Source organism: Cheilinus undulatus, linkage group 7, assembly GCF_018320785.1.
Source record: "Cheilinus undulatus linkage group 7, ASM1832078v1, whole genome shotgun sequence".
Classification (NCBI taxonomy): domain Eukaryota; kingdom Metazoa; phylum Chordata; class Actinopteri; order Labriformes; family Labridae; genus Cheilinus; species Cheilinus undulatus.
Window position 1 is genome coordinate 25,799,633 of NC_054871.1, and position 21,042 is coordinate 25,820,674.

At 39.1% G+C, this 21,042-nt stretch overlaps 3 protein-coding genes across 3 annotated transcripts in view; 2 read left to right on the forward strand and 1 right to left on the reverse strand.

Annotated features, from left to right (window-relative positions):
- Positions 1–8,147, forward strand: part of p3h2 (prolyl 3-hydroxylase 2) — an 85,858-nt gene extending 77,711 nt beyond the window's left edge. Inside the window, exons 6-15 of the mRNA XM_041791078.1 lie at positions 2,928–3,017; positions 3,390–3,430; positions 3,713–3,804; positions 3,920–4,047; positions 4,237–4,332; positions 4,438–4,588; positions 5,148–5,265; positions 5,367–5,442; positions 6,356–6,496; positions 6,805–8,147. Coding sequence (XP_041647012.1) covers positions 2,928–3,017; positions 3,390–3,430; positions 3,713–3,804; positions 3,920–4,047; positions 4,237–4,332; positions 4,438–4,588; positions 5,148–5,265; positions 5,367–5,442; positions 6,356–6,496; positions 6,805–6,897 — 1,026 coding nt within the window. The 3' untranslated portion in view covers positions 6,898–8,147. The remainder of the gene's footprint in view (positions 1–2,927; positions 3,018–3,389; positions 3,431–3,712; positions 3,805–3,919; positions 4,048–4,236; positions 4,333–4,437; positions 4,589–5,147; positions 5,266–5,366; positions 5,443–6,355; positions 6,497–6,804) is intronic.
- A 13-nt stretch (positions 8,148–8,160) lies between these two features.
- ccdc181 (coiled-coil domain containing 181) lies at positions 8,161–13,211 on the reverse strand. The gene is made up of 6 exons (XM_041791079.1): positions 13,077–13,211; positions 11,591–11,700; positions 10,254–11,216; positions 10,032–10,178; positions 9,261–9,418; positions 8,161–8,913 (listed from the first exon to the last, which is right to left on the reverse strand). Exons 2-6 carry the CDS (start codon positions 11,690–11,692, stop codon positions 8,742–8,744), a joined length of 1,542 nt encoding a protein of 513 aa, XP_041647013.1. The 5' UTR covers positions 11,693–11,700; positions 13,077–13,211; the 3' UTR covers positions 8,161–8,741.
- Positions 13,212–14,530: 1,319 nt separating this feature from the next.
- Positions 14,531–20,383, forward strand: cpox (coproporphyrinogen oxidase). The gene is made up of 7 exons (XM_041792264.1): positions 14,531–15,224; positions 15,484–15,627; positions 15,711–15,821; positions 15,918–16,059; positions 17,160–17,378; positions 19,533–19,637; positions 19,739–20,383. Exons 1-7 carry the CDS (start codon positions 14,663–14,665, stop codon positions 19,821–19,823), a joined length of 1,368 nt encoding a protein of 455 aa, XP_041648198.1. The 5' UTR covers positions 14,531–14,662; the 3' UTR covers positions 19,824–20,383.
- The last annotated feature ends 659 nt before the right edge of the window (positions 20,384–21,042 follow it).

Genomic DNA, 21,042 nt, shown 5'->3' on the forward strand with positions numbered 1-21,042 from the left:
AAAGCCTGGTACTCATTAGAGCAGTGAGATTCCCAGTAGTTGTGTGTAAATGTGTGTGTTCATCTGTGTTTGTGTATGTGAGACAAAGGGAGGCTGAGGCCGATGTGTTGCCACTCACGCTTATGTTTTTCTATTCATAGCTTACATTTTTCAAGCCCTCCATTTCTCCCAGTCCCGGCAGTTTACAGTGCAGTCGTTGGCCGTCCGATCGCCCCTCTACTCTCAGTGTCCTCCCCCGCCTCAGGGAGCTCATTTACAGAGAGTCAGATCTCAGTGCTAGCCCCGACTGCCTCCCTGCCAAAGAATCTGGCCTTTCAGGAACCGTGAAGGAGGAGGAAAAGTCATGTCAGGGTGCCCACAGAATTCTCTGGAACAATTTGGTGGTTGTTTGTATTAAGGGTGCCGAAAACGAGGGCTTCTCTCTCTTTAACCACCACAAGAAAAACACTGCTCCATTCTCAAGTTTCAGCATACTCATTATCATCATTGCCTCAGTCTGACTGCAAGCCCCCATCAACTATCTTCATTTGGCCTCATTTGGAAAATATACAATCTGGGGGGATATTGTTCAATATTCCAGTGACGATATCACTGCTCAGGTATCAGGTGTGCATGCTTGGTGAGTTTAACACAGCACCTCTGTATCACTTTGTCCCTCCTGAATCCTAAAGGCAAAGCTGCTTTTCTTTTTCACCACAAAGTCTTTATCGATCACATTTCCTCGCTCATCTCTTCTGTCTCGTCTATTGTGCTAGCAAACAGCTTTGTCATTACCAAGTTGGAGCAAGTTCCATAAACAAATGATAATGACAAATAATAATAAATAAATGAATAAAAGAGCAGATAAAGAGAAAAGATAATAAAGCTATCAGAAAAATATAAGACAAATCACATCACACATCAGTAAGTGATGTTACAGAATCCTTTCAGAAAGTAGACTGAAATTTAATCTGATCTATCAGCCACCATGTAATCACAGAACCTGTCCCATGCAGGAGACCCTCCCTTCCACCTGACTTTAGCTTCACCTCCTGAGACCTGAGCTTTTGTTTTCATTTCATTTTTTGTTTCAGCCACTTATTTAGGATAAGTGGAATCTGATACGTTTAAAACATAGCCCTGATGTCTGTATATGAGAACAACAGGCTTATCTTACTGTATAACACAGAACATTATTTTAAGATCTTTTTTAACTACATTTTGAGTGGGTTTTGGTCAGTTGGTCGGGGGGCTTTCAGTCAGTAAGGCCAGGTATGAACTAAATTTTTACTAAAAGTTCTGGAGGTTTTGGAGAATTCCCTTTGAAATGATCAGAGATTCTCAAACCATAGAAAATCTCCCTAAAATGACAAGCATCTTCAAAAAACTACCAAAATGTCTGTTGAATTTCAGAAATCACTAAGATCTATATAAAATTTTCACCAAAATTCCATGAAAATTCCTGAAAAAATTCAGGCAAATTCCTAAAAAAGTCTAAGCAAATTCCACCCGAAATTTCTGATCAAATGCCTGCAAAATTTACAAATAAAATCCCCCGAATATTATGGAAAATTTACTGAGAAATTCCCTACTAAAAGAAATTCCCTCAAATTCTATGAAAATACCTGAAAATTTTCAAGCTAAATTCCCCAAATTTTAGAGCAAATTTCAACCACAATTTCAAATTCGATTCCCAAACATTTTCTAAAATATTTCCCTGGAACTCCATTGAAAATTGCTTAAAATTTCCAAAGAAATTCCTCCTAAATTCAAAGAAATATCCTAAAAAATCAAAAAGTTCAGGTTAATTCCCCAAAATTTCGAAGCAAATTCAACCCAAAATGTCTAATCAAATTTCCACAATTATACAAATAAAATCCCCCCAAATTTCTTTGAAAATTATGGAAATTTAAAAAAAATCCCCCCAAAATTAAAACAAATTTCCTAAAACAATCCATGAAAATCCATGAGAAATTTCAAGCCAATTTCCCCAAATTTTCAACGCAAATTCCCCAAAATTAGCAAATATTTTACCCCAAAATCACCTTCAAATATACAGAAATTTATCAAACAATTTTACCCAAACATTCAAACAAATTCCACAAAAAAAAATCTACCAAACTTTGAAAATAAAATTCCCATGAACGTACCAAAAAACATCTAAATGTCAGAGCACTCTGCCTTGTCCCCAACAACAACAAAAACACCAATAACAGATCCCCCAAACTTTTCAAGAAAATTCCTGAAAATTATAGCATCCCAACAAAATCACTATCTTCATGCAGGATCTCAGGAGGTTAATCTACACAGGATAAATTCATATGGAGCTGTTTCAATCATTGTGCTGGCCCATCCTTTCACTTGTGGGCAGTGGGGGGGGCAAGCTGCAGTTACCACATGTGAACAAAAACGTGTATGCCAGAGACGTCAAGCCCTTTGTTACTGTAATATTTTAACCTTAGGCCTTTTTTCCATTCATGTTTTACTGTAGACAGGAAACCATACTAAAACTGTCCCTCAGAGAGAACACAGAGAAAAGAGGCCATCACACTCCATTTATCCTGGCACTGAGGCAGAAAGAGCAGAGGGAACTCTGGTTCTCTTTGTTTTGGCCATGAGGGGGTCAAGAAAGGAGCACAGTGCCACATTTAGAGTTTAAAGGGGTTATCATGACGGGCTTTGGTGCATTAAAGATAAAAAATAATGTTACCATACAACAGTAACACCAAGTTCTCACTCAAAACAAGGACATGGAGAAAGTTTTAAAAAGAAATCAATCAGCTAAATCAGCGTGTGGCATTGCTTTGTTGCATTGTTCAAGACCGAATGTGTTTTTCTACCTTTTAAACAGTCATTCCTCTTGAAGATCTCTAAAGCATTCACCCACCTCCAGGTGTAATAATAAGTAAATGGTTTACTATAAACCCTTTGTATGTTTGTGTTTGTAGGAGGTTGCGTGGTACCTGAGGAGACACAAACAGGAACTGGAGCTCCTCCTGATTGGCAGTAAAACCATGGGCGTGGAATTTACTGAAGGGGTGAGTTAATAGAAAACAACATCTTCCCAAAGCTAGATGGTTTTTCATGTGGAACTGTAAACTCAAAGCAGATTGTGAGTTTTTATGTATAGACCGGAGGCCTTTAATTCTGTGTTTTCTCCAGAAATAAAGATTGTGTACTGTAATGGGCAGTTATCCATAAACCAGTCCATATGTCTTCGATCATCTGCAGGGTGTGTGAATCATTAATGCACCCCTGCCGCCACTGGCTCCAAGCAGGGTAACAGGTGTCTGGCATGGCCCCCACATAGTGCCACCTTCTCAGACTACAGTGGCCCCTGCTGGCCATACTTGTGCATGACTTATTTCACATTTCTGTGCAGATGGTAGTATGTCTTATTTTTTTTGCAGAATTACTGGAGCAGTTCAGGGGGAAGAGATGACTCAAACAGGTAAGAGAATTGTACATATGAAGTATTTAAATCTGCTGAAGTCTCAATTTTATCATAAAAATGAATCAAATGACAAAGCATGTACAACTAAAAAAGGCCCATCTGTGTAAGAAATGCTCCTATGGTCCACTGTTTACCAACAAGTTTGTTTCGTTACATTGGCTTTATGATAATTCAAAGGTGGTGTTTCTCTTGCCTCAAAGAGCCCAAAAAATGTATTTTTTGCAGATTTGAACTCGCACCTTTTCGCTCTTTATGACAGAATGTGTCTCTGTTTTTCAGGATTCCTTCTGGTACAGACGGCTGGATGGAGTACGTCCCCATATCAGAGAAGAAAAACGTCACTATTGCTGCTCCTCAGCAGTTCAAAGAAGGTGAAGTTTCACTCCAGGAACAGATAAAGCTGGATAAGGGAGAAAATTGTTACTGTTTTATATCCAAACCTTGAGATTGCATATTTGAAATAGTACTGTTCTGTGATCTGTGTAGGAGGCCCCTTGGTGTACGACAACGTGCAGCTGGTGCAGAACTCAGCAGCCTTGAACGGGACCCAGCGGGTGCTGCTGGATCATGTCATCTCAGAGGAGGAGTGTTCAGACCTCAGACACTTGGCACATGTGAGAACATTGCACAACATTAATAAAATAAGGATTTTCACTGGAGCTGTCATAGACGATAATAAATCTTATGCAGGTTTACTCTTGGCTCAAAGGTTTGTTAATCCTCTTCAGATCTTGCCTGATGATAAACGACTGCTTGCCCTTCATATTCGTGGTTTAGATCTGCCGTCTGTTCTGATCTTTCAGGCCGTTACCATGGCAGGAGATGGTTACAGAGGGAGAATGTCTCCACATACTCCCAATGAGAAGTTTGAGGGAGCTACTGTACTCAAAACCCTGCAGGTACACAGACTACTAGTTGAAGATTGCAACAGTTTCTAATGTGTTTTGTTTTTTTACAGTGAAAAAGTACACACCATAAAAGTCTTTTTTTTCTCCTTCCTGAAGTATGGCTATGAGGGCAGAGTGCCAATGAGGAGTGCCCGTCTGTTCTATGATACCAGTGAGCGAGCGAGACGGATTATAGAGTCATACTTCCTCCTAAACTCCACCCTGCACTTCTCCTATACACACCTGGTGTGTCGGACAGCCATCACAGGTCACTCACACACAGACATGTACCTGACCTGACACAGAAACACGCACGCTGACATTTAATACTGCTTATACTCTTAATGAGGGCAACTTAAAACAGGCTTAGGCATAAAATCAGCTTCAGTTCCTGTGGCTTTAGTGTTTAGCAAACACCACATTTAAACAAGTGAAGGTGTATGACTGTTTAGCTGCATCACAGAGATGTAAGGTTTATTTTTGGAGCGTAACCAACTATTGTTGCTGATTATAACATTATCACTTCATTTGATTATTCAGAGAAAAGCATTTTCATTGCTGTGTTTGTTACAGTGTAGCTTTTTGTACTGGGTTGTCTCTAAACAGACAACAGTGAAATCGATGAATGAAATTATAAATAATATAAAGTAATTTAAAAATGCATTTTAAGTGGATTGCTGAAATTACCTCAGTATATGGAGAACAAAAGCACCATACCCAAGGTAGTCATTATTAATTATAAAAAAATCAAAAGACTTAGTTTGTAATGATATTTAAAGGCTGCATTTGTATGTATTTCACATCTGTGTGTTGTTTGTCTGTCACAGGCCAGCAGGACCACAGGAATGACCTGAGCCATCCAATCCACGCTGACAACTGTCTGCTTGACCCTGAGGCCAACGAATGCTGGAAAGAACCTCCAGCTTACACCTACAGAGACTACAGGTACAAAGCTACCAGTGTCAGTGCTACTAGAAATACTCTCAATCTTATTTCAGTTCATGTAGCATCTCTGCTCATCTCACTGCCCACTGTTTTATTTACAGTGCATTGTTATATCTCAATGGAGATTTTGAAGGAGGGGAATTCATCTTCACAGAAATGGATGCCAAAACAGTCACGGTAAGATGGGAAAAGGGAAAAGGACAAAGGGAAAAAAAAAATCCTGGTTATGCTCCAGTCATGACCAGCAGCAACAGAATGTGGTATGGCAGTCATTAATGTATTAAAGTGTGTTTCCCCCATGGTCTGTTTCAGTTCAGCTTGATATAGTATGTAGTTATTTCCATTTCCACAACTCAGAGTTTTAAAAAAATAGGATGCCATACTGTCCTGCTTTTTGGCAACTTTTCTCAGTGGAAATCTGTAGGGGTACCCAGCATAACTAACTCTAGTCGAGTCCTCATACCAGTCCTAGATGAGTCCTAACACCTAAAGCATTTTGAAAAAGGTCATATACAATAACATAAAGATTTTTTTTTTTTGCTTTAATAAGAGTGGTTATTATTAATGTTAAAAAATAAAATGTGGTTATCGCAGCTTCCTTTTACAATGGGCCATGATTTTGCTGACCTCCATGGGCCCCCAGTTTACAGGCATACACCCCCCTTTATCCATTAAGGATACAGTTTGATGTAGAAACACAAATAAGACCTGGGTTCACCATACCAAATTGCAGTAAACCAAACCAGACCGCTTGGTGGAAATGTACCATTATTTAGCAGGTCTCAGATCCTTTCTGACTCAACTTTTGACTGAAATAACCACAGTCTCCAACAGATGAGTTTACATGACAGTTTAAGGAAATACTTAGAAGGAGGGCATTTTTCAGGATAATCTTTTCAAATTCTTTGTTGCAACAAGTTCTGTACGTGACTAGAAATAGGTCCAAATAACAAAAAATAAACACTACAGGTTGTTGATGCTCACCTGGGCTTACACTGAAGCAGTGATGTTTCGTTCTTTTTATTATGAACTGATAACGATCATTTTAATCTCATCTCTGGTCTTGCTGTGTCTCTTTTCTCCTCTGCAGGCATCAGTGAAGCCTAAATGTGGCAGGATGGTGGGTTTCTCCTCAGGAGGAGAGAATCCACACGGAGTGAAGGCCGTCACGAGTGGGCAGCGGTGTGCTGTTGCCCTGTGGTTCACACTGGACCCACTCTACAGAGAACTGGTAAATCAATGACTCAGTAAAAAATAAGACAATATAGTTGTCATGTAAGCAGTGCAGTGCATAGTCATGTACTTTGGTCTATATCCTCTCATACGTTCCTAACACAGGATCTTGACTTTTCATTTTCTTTTGTGTAAAATGACACATTGTTTTTTGAATCCCCATGTTTTGCCTGGCTTGAGTGTAATTTATTGCTGTAACCTTTATCGACTTCCCTTTAAAAGATATCAATAGGCATCTTTATTTCTCAGTCTTAACAGCCCTTTGAGCTTTCCTAATTTTGTTTTTGCTTTCCTCCTTTCCTGTAGGAGAGGCTGCAGGCGGACGAGGTGATCCAGGCATTGGACGTTCAGGCAGTGTGGGGTCAAGGCCTCAACATCAACCCTAAAGATGAACTTTGAACAAACAGCAAAAAAAAGAGAGAAAAAAAAACATCCTACCCAAATGCCTTCCATCAAATATATATTTTAACTATTTATTGAAATGAGCTTTGGATCAGAACATTTCTATTTTTGTACTGTTTGAGGTGCAAGATTTTTAATGTTGTTTTGTGTTGTCAGTAATAATGTTTTGTTTCATGTTCAGGACTTGAGTTTGTTTCCTTGCTTTTCCTTCCAGTGACAGTTTCTACTGGTGAAAGAAACCCTTATCACTCAAATTAGCAATATTAGGTGAATCAGCAGCAGAGACTGATTTAGTGTAAAACTACTCGTATCTGTAATCTCTCTGAACTGTGAAAACGCCATAGAGAAGAACGGTGGATAAAGACCTTTTTTTTTTTACTTTTTTGACAAAATGTTCAATGGGTTATATTCAAAATATACAGATATAATGTGTCTCCTTTTAGTAGCCAGTATTTAAATGATTTAATCTGAAATGGTACTTTTACATTTTCTAGTACTCATAAAACAACATAATTCAATACTGTTTTTATATTTAAGTGCCAGTAATACTTCCTCTGACTGTAGGCAGTGCACTGTTCTTCTAACTTGTGTATCTGATAAAACATTAGGAAAGAGATCTGTTCTAATATGCTGAATATTTAATGATCCTGCACTCTCTTTCCGTGTGTGTGTGTGTATGTGTGTGTGTGGGGGTGTGTGTGTATGTGTGTGATCTGAAACTGAAAATTGCTTCAGTAACTCACTTTGTCCACTTTACCCTCTTAGTTTTGTTGTTTGTTTTGTTGTTGTTTGTAACTTTTTCTGGGCACAAGGAGCACAAGACTGGTTTAAATGTTCACTGACACGAGGCATATGTGTTTTTTGTTTTATTTATGTCTTCTATTAATTGACAGCTGCTGCTGTAACTGTCTGCATTTTATAAGATGAGCTTTTATTCATAAAAGATATCTATTGTTCCTGTTTAAAGGAATATAAATCTATGTATTTGTTCAGCCTTATATGTCTTTATATTTGTGTTGATGATAATGGTGATAGGCCAAGTCGTGCACTGTAAATCCAATGGAGGGGAACATATAAGGGTAGCATTTTTTCCTACATAGATCAAACTGCTAACCAGAAACATAGTCCTGTTGTTTTGAAAAGGTTGGCCACTTTTGTTTCACTGAGGTTTGATTCTGAAATGCTGTAGCACAAAAAGTGTATGTGTACATGCCTATAAATTAAATATTTGATATTCAACACTTGTATTTACGTGTCTGGTTCTGCTTTATTTATTCATGACATATTGGTCAATATTAAATTACAAGTCATTTGTTCTTACTTAATCAAGTAAGAATTACATTTACATGAAGAAGCTGATCAAAATGTTGTCTTTAGTTTGTTTCTTGTTCAGGTACATTTCTAATAGTACTTTAGCTCATTATGTAAATCTTTCACAGTTCCACTCCTTCAAAGTGCCTGTTACAAAACTGAGTGAATGTAATCTTGTATAATTATGTAACACTGGGATAAAAAGGCAAACCGTCACAAATGGTTCAGCTCTAGCGTTAAAGCTGCAAAGTACAGCAGGTTTAGAGCTCCATTTGAAGTAAGGTGCATCACTACACAAAATTTAAAAACTACAACACATTTTAAAAGATTTAAAATAATTCTGATGTACTATTTACCCAGGTATGGTAACACTTGGTAGAGGTCACTGTGGTAAATGCTTTTCGAACACATAATAGGAATATAAAATAAACAAACCAAACCCTCAGCAATAGCTGAGCATTAGCTGTAGAAAATCCTTTTTTATAAATGAGGGTCATACTGGCTGAGTGACTGCCTTTGGTGTCCTTGATTCAGTAGCGATAAGCCAGCTGTTCAGTAAATCTGAATGGTTTGCTTTCATTGACAGTACACATCAGGTCTCTCATGCGCCGTGCACGGCGTTCCTCGAGAACCAACCTGCGAGAGCGTTCTCGAGCTGCCTGCTGTTCCGCTCGCTTCTCCACCCGCTTCCTCTTCAACCACCTAAAGATGGAGAAAATTAAGAACTAATTGTAGATGTTTTAAATCAATCATTACAAATATAATATGTGTGGTTAGATATGATCATGAAAAATATTTTTTTACTGTTGGTTGAAAAATTTCCTATAAAAAGTATTCATCACCTTGGATGTTTGACCTTTTATTGTTTTTTTTTTAAATCAATCATGTGTCAGTTTAATATGTCTTTTTGACAAAATAATCACAAAAATCAAATCTCTTTAATTTCAAAGATTTATACAAACAATAAAAGGGTAAAACCTCCGGGGGGGGGGTTACAGGCTTTTTATAGGCACTGTAATTACTTAGTTTCTTAGAAACAGTAAACTTACACTTTAAAGGCACGTTCACACTCCTCACGGCTACGTAAGAGGTAACCACTGTCCTCCTCAAGCTTCTTCATCTCCTGCAGCTGTTTCTCTTTCTGCTGCTGCTCCTGTTTCCTCTGAAGCCACGACCGGAATGACTCCTCAGGGTCATAGGACTCTCTCTGCATTATGGATGCATAAACACATCAGGACACAAAGTGGAAATGATGACAAAATGAATACAGAAACACAAGTGCAGAGGTAGCCTAATGTAAATTTCCAATATAAGCGGTAGAGATGCATTATTTTAGAGATCACTTTTTGATTTGACCGCAAAAAACAGGTAATATTATCCTGAACAGTTAAACTTTAAGCTCATACCTACGTATACGCAGTCATCAGAACAATCAGCACACATTGGTGAAATAAACAAATAGGCCAATGTAAATTTAATATCAACAGTCTTCAAGCACTGCTGTAACTTTCTGCGGTCCATTAGATCAGACTTCACATAAAAATTAGCATGAGCAATTGCAATAAGCTTGGCTTCTGTAGGTTATAAGAGACCTGTTAATGCAGTGTTGCACGTGTCATTGGACAAGAAAAATTCAAAATAAACAGAGACATTTAGTATGACAGGATAACAACTCTCAGGTCACTAAAGAAGCACTGTTGTCTCATAAAAACATCTAAGAACATTAATTCTGTCTGAATCCATGAGAATAAAGCTTACATTACTGTAGTACACCCAAGTACATCGAAGCATTGTTAAGTAGTGCCCCCTTGTGGTCATACCTTAGAACTCATCCTCTCCATCTCCTGGGCTTTGTGGATCCTTTTCTCCTCATGAAGCTGCTCTCTCTTCCTCAACATCCAGGCCTTAAACGCCAGTTCGTTCTCCTGCCTCTTCAGCTCTTCCTCCTCACGCTTCCTCTGCTCAGCCTGATACAGGAAACGACAAATTAAGTCCACCAATTAAAACTTTTTTTTATCTGAACTTTGACACCTTCTTCCTACCTCTCTGGCCAGTTTTGCCTTCCTCTCCTGGATCCTCTGCACCAGCTCCTTCTGCTGGGGGGAGAGAGTGTAAGTGGCCTGGCAGGGCGTCCCGGTGGCAGACTGCACCCGTCTCTTGTTATTGCTGCTGTTCCTCTGGCTTCCACCTCTCTGGCTGTGAGACACCGAGCTGGGCCGGTTCCTGGGCTGAGCTGGAGGTCTGGGGGCATGAGGGGGATCCCTGCTGTGCTGGAGGGGGGAGGAAATAACACCAGGAGAAGAGGAGGACTTTGGAGATCTACCTGAGCTTTCAGTCTGTGTTGGTGAACGTGCATGGTCACTGTTTGCTATGGGAGGAAGAAGTCCTTGACTCTCCACCTCCTTTAAGCTAACCAGGTCAAACTTCCCATCCTTTTCTACAAGGACTCTGCCCTCCTTCACCCCCTGCCCTCCTGTAGATCCTCCAGATCTTGCACTTTGCTCCCTTGGGAAAAGTTTGAGTTCAGAAAGCTTCCCTGACACTTCAGTCTCTGACTCAGAATCTTTACTTTTGTCTTTGCTGCTCTTTGCTCCTTCAGCCTCACCATCTTTCTCAAACTGCAGAGGAGGCACCACCAGGTCCACCAGCATCTCTTTAAAATGTAGTCGCCTGCGCCGCATCATATCCGGAGCTTCCTGATCTTGCAGTTCCTGATTTGCCCGCTGGATCTTCTCTTGGATGTACTTCTTCTCCTCCTCTGTCTGCTCATCGTCTGGAGGAGGCGGGACTACAGCTGATGCCTTGTTTGGACTGTCTCTGTCTGAGTCATACTCGAAAGGCTCCATAGGTGAGGGCCACCTCTCTTCATCCTCATCTACCTCCTCTGCTTGGTTTCCTTTCTTCTCCTGCTTGCACTTTTTCTGCTTTCTCTTCATCCCTTGCTGTTTCTCATCCTCTTCCAATTCTCTGTCAATTTCTGCTTCTATCTCATCATAGTCAGGTCCCTGTGTGGGGGGAAATTCATTCATTAAGTCCAAGTGTGAATGAATGAGCAGCATCAATACTCAGCAGGTAAAAGCAGAAGTGATAACAGACGTGTGTAAGTATGTTCATCAATATTGTATCCAGCAGCGACACAGTGAAAGTGTGTCACCCTATTTCCACAGAGGAGGTTTCAAACACAAACAGGGAGACGTGCCTGCCCAGGTAACTCAACACTACACACTGTCATACTTTCACAGTGTAGGGTGAGCACCCAGTCTGTAGAAATAGAGCAGCACTACAAATTCAAGCTCACGCAGTAAAGAAGAATTAAACTGAGTTCATATAAAGAAAAAACATGCAATCAGTGTGTTCAAAGGAGGGAGGTCTGATGAACCTGGTCTTCACTCCGGCCCTCCTCGCTGATCAGCCAGTCCAGATCCTTCTCGAAGTCGTCCTCATATTCCTCCTGGGTCTTTGTGCAAACCACCTCACTCATAATCTTCACTGGAAGAGGGTCAGTGAAAGTAAAAGTCACACACTTTTAAAACAAGCAGCTTGACCTAAAGAAAATTATGTCAGTGAGGTAAGATCGGACTGTGATTACTGAACTCCTACCGTGCAGGTCATTAGGAAATCTGTTCCCAATGTTAATGGTCACAAAGAGGCGACGCTTTGAGAGGAATCATGATTATAAGGTACAATACCCAGGGCTGCCAGTAGGCTAAATTACTCCCTATACATACTTTCTAAATGATACAATCTTTTTGAGTACTTAGGATATCCATGGTCCCCAAAGTAAATGATTTTGATGTTCTTCACAAATTTTCTCTTGTACTAACTTCAGAATAAAACTAAAATATTTATCTGCACTGCAGATAACGCTTCTTTTGCATCAGTGTGTGGGTGTAGCAATAACTGCAGTCCACGTAGGCCACCTCTGGGCCAGAGTGTTTTCTTTTACTCAGGTTCATGTTATATAAAGAAAACATGACATCTTTGTATGTCAGAAAAGATATATTGTTTAAAAATAAGTAATTTCGAAAACCCATTATATATAAAACTGTCTCTCATACTCTGAATGAGTTTATTAGACCTGCATGGAATGTTTTAAATCTATCCTTTTATCAGATTAAGGCAAACTCATTAGAGGAGATATTCAGCAGTAAACACATTTATAAACAGATAAGACAACACTCTGTTGTGCATTGCATTAGAATGTAAATAAAGTAAATCATTTTGTTTTACTTGTTTTTAACTTAAGGGTGGTGGAGGCCGATAGCTGTCAAAGACCAGAGGTCGGACTGCCTGAAGTGGCACTGCTAGACATCCTTGATAGAATTCGGCTATAATAACTCAACTCTTTAAACTTTAAACAAGAAAAGAAAACGCTAAAAAATTTAACATCCACAGATTCCGCCTATCATAATGCAATAATTTGTGTAAACATGTCCAGGTTTACATCGATTTAAAATAAACCAGCTAAACTTGTGTGACAGATTTGTCGTCATCTTCTGGATAAAATAAGTACTACAGCGTTAACAGCAAACTATTTTTCTTAATTCTTGATCAACATTTGCTCTTGTCTTCTGACTGTTAGCTGGTGTTTAAAACAGTTTCGGCTCCGTTGTGACAAAAAAAAGGTGACTTTGTATGCTTTTAGAGAGAATTTGATGTGCGTTGATATAATCCTGCTGTTTATACCGCTGTGTTAGCTATCAGAATTCCGGAAAGAAATGTAATTTACTGAGTTACCCTGGAAGCTTAAGTCGCGTCCGTAACAAAATAATAATTTTAAAGAATCTCAGATAGGGCCTTATTTGCATGCAGTAATCAAAAATCATGATAAATATGACAAAGTCACTAGTCCAAAGTAAACTCACCACATAGAGGTTCCTGCGTAGTAGTCCAGTCGAGTCAAAAGCCAAAAAAGAAAACATTCAGCTGGGTTCTTTGTGGCTAGAACTACATTAGAGTGGCCCACACAGAGTCTGACAGTGTGAGGTGCAACACTTGTGCACATAATCTGCTTCCAGTCCCTCTACAGCCCTAAAAGGTTTAATAGAGCCGTCGCCATAGAGACCTACAACACCGGATACTTGCGCATGCGCACTTTAGACAACATGCTCAACAAAACTCGCTTCCAAGCCATAAAATCTCCGTGTACACACAACAAAACTGACTCTTGATGGGGAAGCCTACGAGCATGAAGAGATGTAAAACTACCGTACATTTTAAGGGTTGTCATGACAGTAGAATTGCTGCATTCATTCTATAAATACTGTGTGACTGGCTTACTTGTATTATCAAGTTTTGCACAACAGGGTGGGATTTTTCATTGGTTTTATTTGTATCTGGGATTTACCTTTTGTTCCTGCTGGTCTGGTCTGGTTTTTTTTTTGTTTTTTTTTTTTTTACAAAAATACTTCGTTTTAGTTGAATTGATATTGATTTTAGTGTTAGTTTAAGTTTAGTCATCAATAAAGGATACCTGTTACTGTCAGGGGCGAGACCCAAAGGGCGCTTCATTTTTCTTACCATTGTGTGACGTCTTCTTCAATAAAATAAGGCAATCTGACTTGCTGGTATGAGTGTTAAAGTCAGTCAGTCTGCTGCTGTCAACGACTCAAACTAAGAAGATTTTGTCTCTGATTTCATGTCAGTTCAGTTTAGTTATGTAAGCTCAGATTTGAGCTTTAGTTAGTAGTAAAGCTTAGTTTTTATTTAGTTTCAGTTAGCTTAACTAAAATGATTTTGATGCAACTAAGCTGAGATTTTGAATAAAGTTTAATAACTTTAGAAGTCTAGTTTAATATTTCTTTATTCAAACACCAAACTTTTACCTTTACATCCAACCAAAATAGTAGTATTTTAAATGAATGATTAATAATATTTTAAATGAATAAATAATAATAAAATGAATAATATATTGTATCATTTTATCATATCATAAGACTTGGAAATCACTTAGTTTCTTATAATCAAACTAAGTGATTTCCAAGTCTTGTGATTTTACATAATTTATCAGGAATGTATGTCATCACATTTTATAATTCTAGCGACGCCCCTTCAAGTTATTTTTTCACACTTGTATTACTCAAGTGAGTATTGTGAAATTTGATTTTGTGACACCCCATCATATTCATTGGAGATCATCAATACCGAAATAAATATACCATATTAGAGAATTACATAGGCAACATTTTTGCGTCTTGGCGCACTGCATTGTGGGTCTTGATGTTCTTTGACGGCTCAACGAAGGAAAGAGCTAGGCTTCATGCTTTGTAAAAAACGACATTTCCCGTGTTGCCTCTGTACTTTCTGAGAAACGACACGCCCCTTAACGTGCAACTTCTCGACGCACTGCTTATAGCACGTAGTCATAACTTCTGATAATGTTTAGAGTAATTACACTATAACTGCGAACAGTCGCTCCGCACCGGCTAAACAGCAAGTATCTATCCTTCAAATGGCCACCATTGTCTTTTGTTCAGTAAACAAAATGGCTCAGGCCAGCGCGAGACGATGTTTATTAGCACATTTAAAGGGCCAGGCTAGCGCAGTGGAGTCGCATTCGCCGTTATCCTCCGTTCACAACCCGTCACTGACTTTGCTTCCGGGAACGAGATGGTTTTCCAGGGGTCCCAGCGTACGGTTTATGTCCCATGGGACTGCGGGCAGGACCGCTGCCGGGAGAACCAGAAGGGGAACCCTGGCACTCACTGGAGCCGCAGCGCTGACAGCAGCGGTGGCGGGGGTTTTGGCCAACGCTAACCACTTCCAGCGTGCTGAAATGGCAACGAAAGTGTCCTCTGCTACCGAGGAGAAGAAGCAAGAGGGAGATATCGTGGAGAGATGTCGGGGGTTCATGTCTCTTCCGGTGACCGACATTGCCGTGCTGCAGGAGAGGAAAGAGGAGATGAGTACGAAGATGGAGATGCTGATCATGGAAACTCAGGCCGATTTCTGCAAAGCCCTGGAGAAGGTGGATGGCGGGACGTTCAAGGTGGACAGGTGGCACAGGAAGGAAGGTGAGGAGGGGTCAAACTGTTCATTGAGAAACATTAAAAATCAATTTTATCCTTGCCATTATGTCTTTTAGTATTCAAAAAAAATCTAACATAGTATTAAGTCATGCTGCATATTTCAGTAACATGGTGACGCACTCATGCGTGACACACAATCATAAATTCTCAATAAGCCACATTTATTGGGGAACAGCAACTAATCTCTTGTTTTATTTAATTTATCTTAATCTCTGAAAAACACCCTTTTGTGATCTTTTGTCAGGTGGAGGAGGAATCAGCTGTGTAATGCAAGATGGAAAGGTGTTTGAGAAGGCAGGGGTCAATGTGTCAGTGGTGTTTGGACACCTGACCGAGGAGGCTGCCAAACAGATGAGGAGCAGAGGGAAAGTCCTCAAAGGAAAAGATGGTAAATTCTGTGTTAATCTCTGGAATAGAGGTGTGGTTAACTACATGTAAGGTAAAGTTTAATAAACAGTGTTGTGCTCCTAGGTAAGCTGCCATTCTGTGCCATGGGTGTGAGCTCCGTCATCCACCCCAAGAACCCCCACATCCCTACAGTGCACTTCAACTACAGATACTTCGAGATCGAAGAGGAAGATGGTGTGTGTTTGACTTTGACATCAGCGGTTGTGTCTTGGTGTCAGTGACACGATTGAGTCAATGAATGAATGATACCCCTTGTTTTCCCTCTTCAAGGCTCAAAGCAGTGGTGGTTTGGTGGAGGCACAGACCTGACGCCAGTTTATATCAATGAAGAAGATGCATTTCTCTTTCACAACACCCTGAAGGAGGCCTGCGACAAACACCACTCGCAGTACTACCCTGACTTTAAGAAATGGTATCATTTGACTCAACATCAGTCTTGCATATGTACAACACCACATACATGATTCATACACTGCATCCACGCAGCATGTGCTATAGCACGTACACATCGGTGAGTCTGATTTCTGTCCATTAGTGTGTCCAGATTACACTGGGTGTATCCTCACTGTAACACTGTGATAAGGAAAAGCCTTTGCCTTAAATCTTCAGCTGCACAGAAGCCGTTGAGTCAGACAGTTAGCTAGTGAATGACAGTGCCAGATATGAATCACTGGGTGTGGTTTACCAGACTTGGGTTGAATTTAAGTGAAATTAATAAGAAATAGTTTTACCTTTTGGGGAAGATGAGAAGACAGTTGCCTCACTGTAGTTACATTCTCTATGAGTTAAGGTTATCTAACTACTGGTTTTGGATGAATATTAAAGGAGGTGAGCAATCAGAATTCTTTAAGTCATGCTGTCCCATGGCTTACATTTAATTCATTCTGTCATTATAACAACTATAGAATTCCAGAAGTGCTCAGATCATGCTGAAACACCAAAGCAAAACTGAGATATTTTGTTAAAATGAAAAAAAATGTATAATTGATGTGGCTGGCGAAAGCACCAATACAAAAAAGGAGCTAGAAGAGTTTTTAATTATCATTATAAAATGACACAGAAAAGGCTGAGATTGGTACATAGTATTTCATAAGAATGGAGGAAGTGAACTATTTGAAAATCATATTTCCAGGGAAGAGACTTCCCAGTTAATCTGGGTTTTTTTTTTTCTACAAAATGCTATTATTCATCTCAGCTGATGATGCCATATTGTTTTCTAGCTTTCTACAAGTTAACACTTGAGACAAAGAAGCGTTGGTTAAACTTATTATGTGCATAAAATTGTTTTTTTAAAAGTCTATACAAATTCATACCAGTTTTTGAAGAGACAGGGATACTCTTCATTTTTAGCTAATTACATGCCTAATGTGGTATTACCCAAGATCTAATAGCTTTTCTTAGATCTCTTTCTTTTTTGAGTATATAACATACATGTTGAGGTTGCCTTTTCACCATTCTTAAAGGAAATTTATAGCTTCAAGTGATTTGCTGATCAGTTCTTCTGTTGTTCAGGTGTGACAGATACTTCTTCGTCCGGCACAGAGGAGAGACTCGAGGTATTGGAGGAATCTTCTTTGATGACTTGGACTCGCCAAATCAACAGGAGGCATTTAACTTCGTCAAGAGTTGTGCTCGCACTGTGGTGCCCTGTTACCTTCCCATCGTCTACAAACACCTCAAAGACCCCTTCACTCAGGAGGAGAAGGACTGGCAGCAGGTGCGACGAGGAAGGTGAGTGAAAGACAAAAGAAGTTGAGGGGAAAAAATTACGTCCCAACATATCTTACCATAATGTCTTGAAAATAAACTAAGGGCAGATAAAGACTGCCAGATACAAACTGCTTTAATAAGTGTTATATGACTATGGTGAACAGGTGAGAAATGCTTCTTTTATAAATCTAAAGACATTGATTCCCGATTATTAGATGCAAAATATTATGGAAAAAAAAACCTTAAAGCTAAAGCAGATTTGGACAGAGTTCTAGGTGACCCTTTTTGAGATACTACAACACAAAGAATATGATAAAGAGCTAATTTATGCATGGGTAGAAGTCTGATGAGAAGACTGAAGTTCAGACAGGGATTGAATGAGCCAATAAAGAAGAAAAGAAGTCAGAATGAGGCTGGGATCAATTATCAGTAAACTTTCAGTTAAAAATGTTACTAATTTTGTAAAAGGCGTATGGTTAGCTACCCAAGATTGCAAAATAAATTGGACTGGCATTTAAGTGTATGCAATGTGCAAAACAGTAACTAAGCAGTCTGAGCAAGGATTATGTTAACTAGAGCAAATGAAAGGTTCGTTTTATTGTGTTTGATTTTATCAGAAAGGCCATGAAATACATCAAACTGACAGGATTGAATTCCTCTGTGATATTAACTGAATGTTAAAAAGAATACATTTGGACTGAGCTGCAATAACTTCATACCCGTGGCAAGTTAATTAAGTTCCTTTGAGATGTTTTTGGCTGGTTATAAATCACAATTAAATTAACATTGATGCCTCTGTTTGAGCTACTAAAGCAAACAATGCCATCAGCATAAGAACTGATTTTCTATGACTGAAACTGCGTGGGGGATCAATGTCAAATGAGGTGATTAACTTCAGAAACAGTTCTTTGTGTTTTTCATATTTTACACAACAAAGATTCTCATTGAGTGGTAAACAAACCCCAATTAAAAAAAAATCACATGCTGTGCTTCATGATGCTCAATACTTTTTAATGGGAGACAGCTGTTGACTGCATGCAGGCCAGTCTAGTACCCACACTTTTTTACTGTGAAGTCATGATGTTGTAACTTCCGCAAAACATGTCTCTGTATTGTCTTGCTGAAATAAGTAGAGACATCTCTGAAAACATAGGCTGGATGGACACATAAGTTGTTCCAGAACCTGTATGCACCTCTAAGTATTTCAAGAGCCTCCACAGATGTGCAAGTTCCCCATGCTACTGACACTAAACACCCCCACACCCTCACAGATGAATCAACAGCAAATTAGGTCTGGAGGTCATTATTTCCTAAAATAATTTAAAATGTGTACTTGCTAGACTACAGCACACTTTTTCACATTAAGTCAGTCCACCTCAGATGAGCTAAGGGCCCAGAGAAGTCGTTGATCTATGGCTTTAACTTTGCATGTGAAGCACTGTGTTAGCTGTCAATGTTTTTCTGAAGTGGCCTGAACCCATTTTGTAAACCAATCACCCTGCTAATTTATAACGATGCCTGTGGGAGCAAAAGTCACAAGCATTTAATGTTAGTTTTTTGGCCTTGTCTCTTATATGCAAAGATTTCTCAAGATGATCTGAATCTTAAGATGATGTTTTGGACTGTAGGTGTAAAATGTCTAAATTCCTGGCAATTGCACTTGAGGAACATTGCTCATAAATGATTGGACTATTTGCCTTTGCAGTCTTTCACAAAATGAAGAACATTGTGTTATCATTGATTGTGAAGAACTGAGCCTCTCAGAACTGTATCATTGATATGAATATGAACATTAATAATCTTGCCTTTCTACTTTATTCAGCTGATTTGATTATCACTGTATTCTGTTGATACATAATGCCCCAAATTTTTAAAATCAGGGTTTGTGTTCAACTTTTTAAAGGGTTATATTTTCTACTTACACATGCACAGGACAAAAATACCAAAGAGATAAGAGATGCCGCTTTGTCCACAGAGAACACCAAAGTAGAACAAACAGAAGTTCCTCACAGGAGGTTGAGAGAAGTTAATAATTGATTCACATCATCTCTGTCAGATTCCCAATTACTTGGTCTGTACATATTCTCAGATCACAGTAGAGCTTGATAAGTGCAGTGTGTCATACAAAACATACTTGCAGATGTCTGTGATGGCTTTTGTCTGTTTTTGTTGCAGGTATGTGGAGTTTAACCTCGTGTACGACAGGGGAGTAAAGTTCGGCTTGGCTACCCCCGGCTCCAGAATAGAGAGCATCCTTATGTCCCTCCCCCTCACTGCCAGGTATCAAAACAGCACTTTCATGCAGCGTCAGCCCTCTTTTTCTGTGTGACACTAATCACCTATCTGTGTTGCCTGGTAACAAACTCAACCTTCATCCTCAGGTGGGAGTACATGCACGAGCCTGCCGCTGGTACCCGGGAGGCGGAGATGCTGGAGGTGCTAAAAAACCCCAGAGAGTGGGTGTGAGCATGGTGTTTACAGGTTTACAGCACAGGCAGCCGGGAAGCTGTCTTTGTGATAATTAAAAAGAGTGTGACCTGTTTGACAAAAACAGCAGCAGTGATCACTACAATAATATAAAATTTGCATTGCACTTATCTGAAGAGTTTTTTAATCAATGCTGGTACTTTTCTCTTTCCTGATTACTTCATTCATGCAGCTTTGTTGACACTTAAATACGACTGGGTCACATTGTTCCTCATAATTATTGATTGTGTTTTCAATTTGACAACCCAGCTTTGTGTCAGTGCCCTCTTTATGGTATAAAAGACCAAATAATGTAACTGTTGTACAAACTTCTTTTGATGAAGTCCACCTTGTAAGAATAATTTGTGTACAATACTAGATGGTTTTTTTCTGTGCCAGAGTTTATAGTGCCCTGCACTTCTTTAAGCTGGCACAGCTCCGCTTGCCACTTACAAAGCACTGAAAGGAAAAAAGGGACAAACTGAGCCACCATATGTTTACGCATGTGTGCCACTATTTGTATGAAATGTTAATAAATCTTGATTTTGTGCTTTATTGTATCTGCTGTCTGCGGTGTTATTTTTGATTGTCAAGGCTAAATGGTAAGAATGGATTGATCCCCATGAGCTCCATTTATGTTGTTGTTAGTTATTCATTTAATAGTTAATGAGTCACTCACTGTTTTGTTTGAACTGCAGATTGAAACAATACTTCTAGTTTGGATTCGGTTTAACAAAGAGGATGATTGTGACTCATGAACCAGGTGGAACAGGTCCAGGAGTCACATTTATGTAGGAAAAAGTAATTTGAAATGTTAAAAATGATTTTGATTTACACCTACATTCTTCAAAGGGCCTGTGATCTCAAATCATTTTAACACATTAATTCACATTTTGCCTTTTAATGTACCTTGAATCATTTAGATATACTCCAGAGTGAGTATCCTTGAGTGGATCCTTGAAGTCCAAAAGGGTATGGTATAACAGTTGCAAAGTTTCTGTTAAAATAAAATGAAAAAGAGGAAACTTGTGGTATATTTTATATTTTTATTACAAATTAATTCAAGCTTTTGCACAAATCAAGGATTTATAACAAGTTCCCTTGCATTTAATGTTATAGAACATCTTTATAAGGCATTGTAAAAAAAAACAAAAACAAAAGAGCTCTGCAATTAACAAAAAAACAACTGACCTGACCAAAATGGCTTCCTCTGACAGCA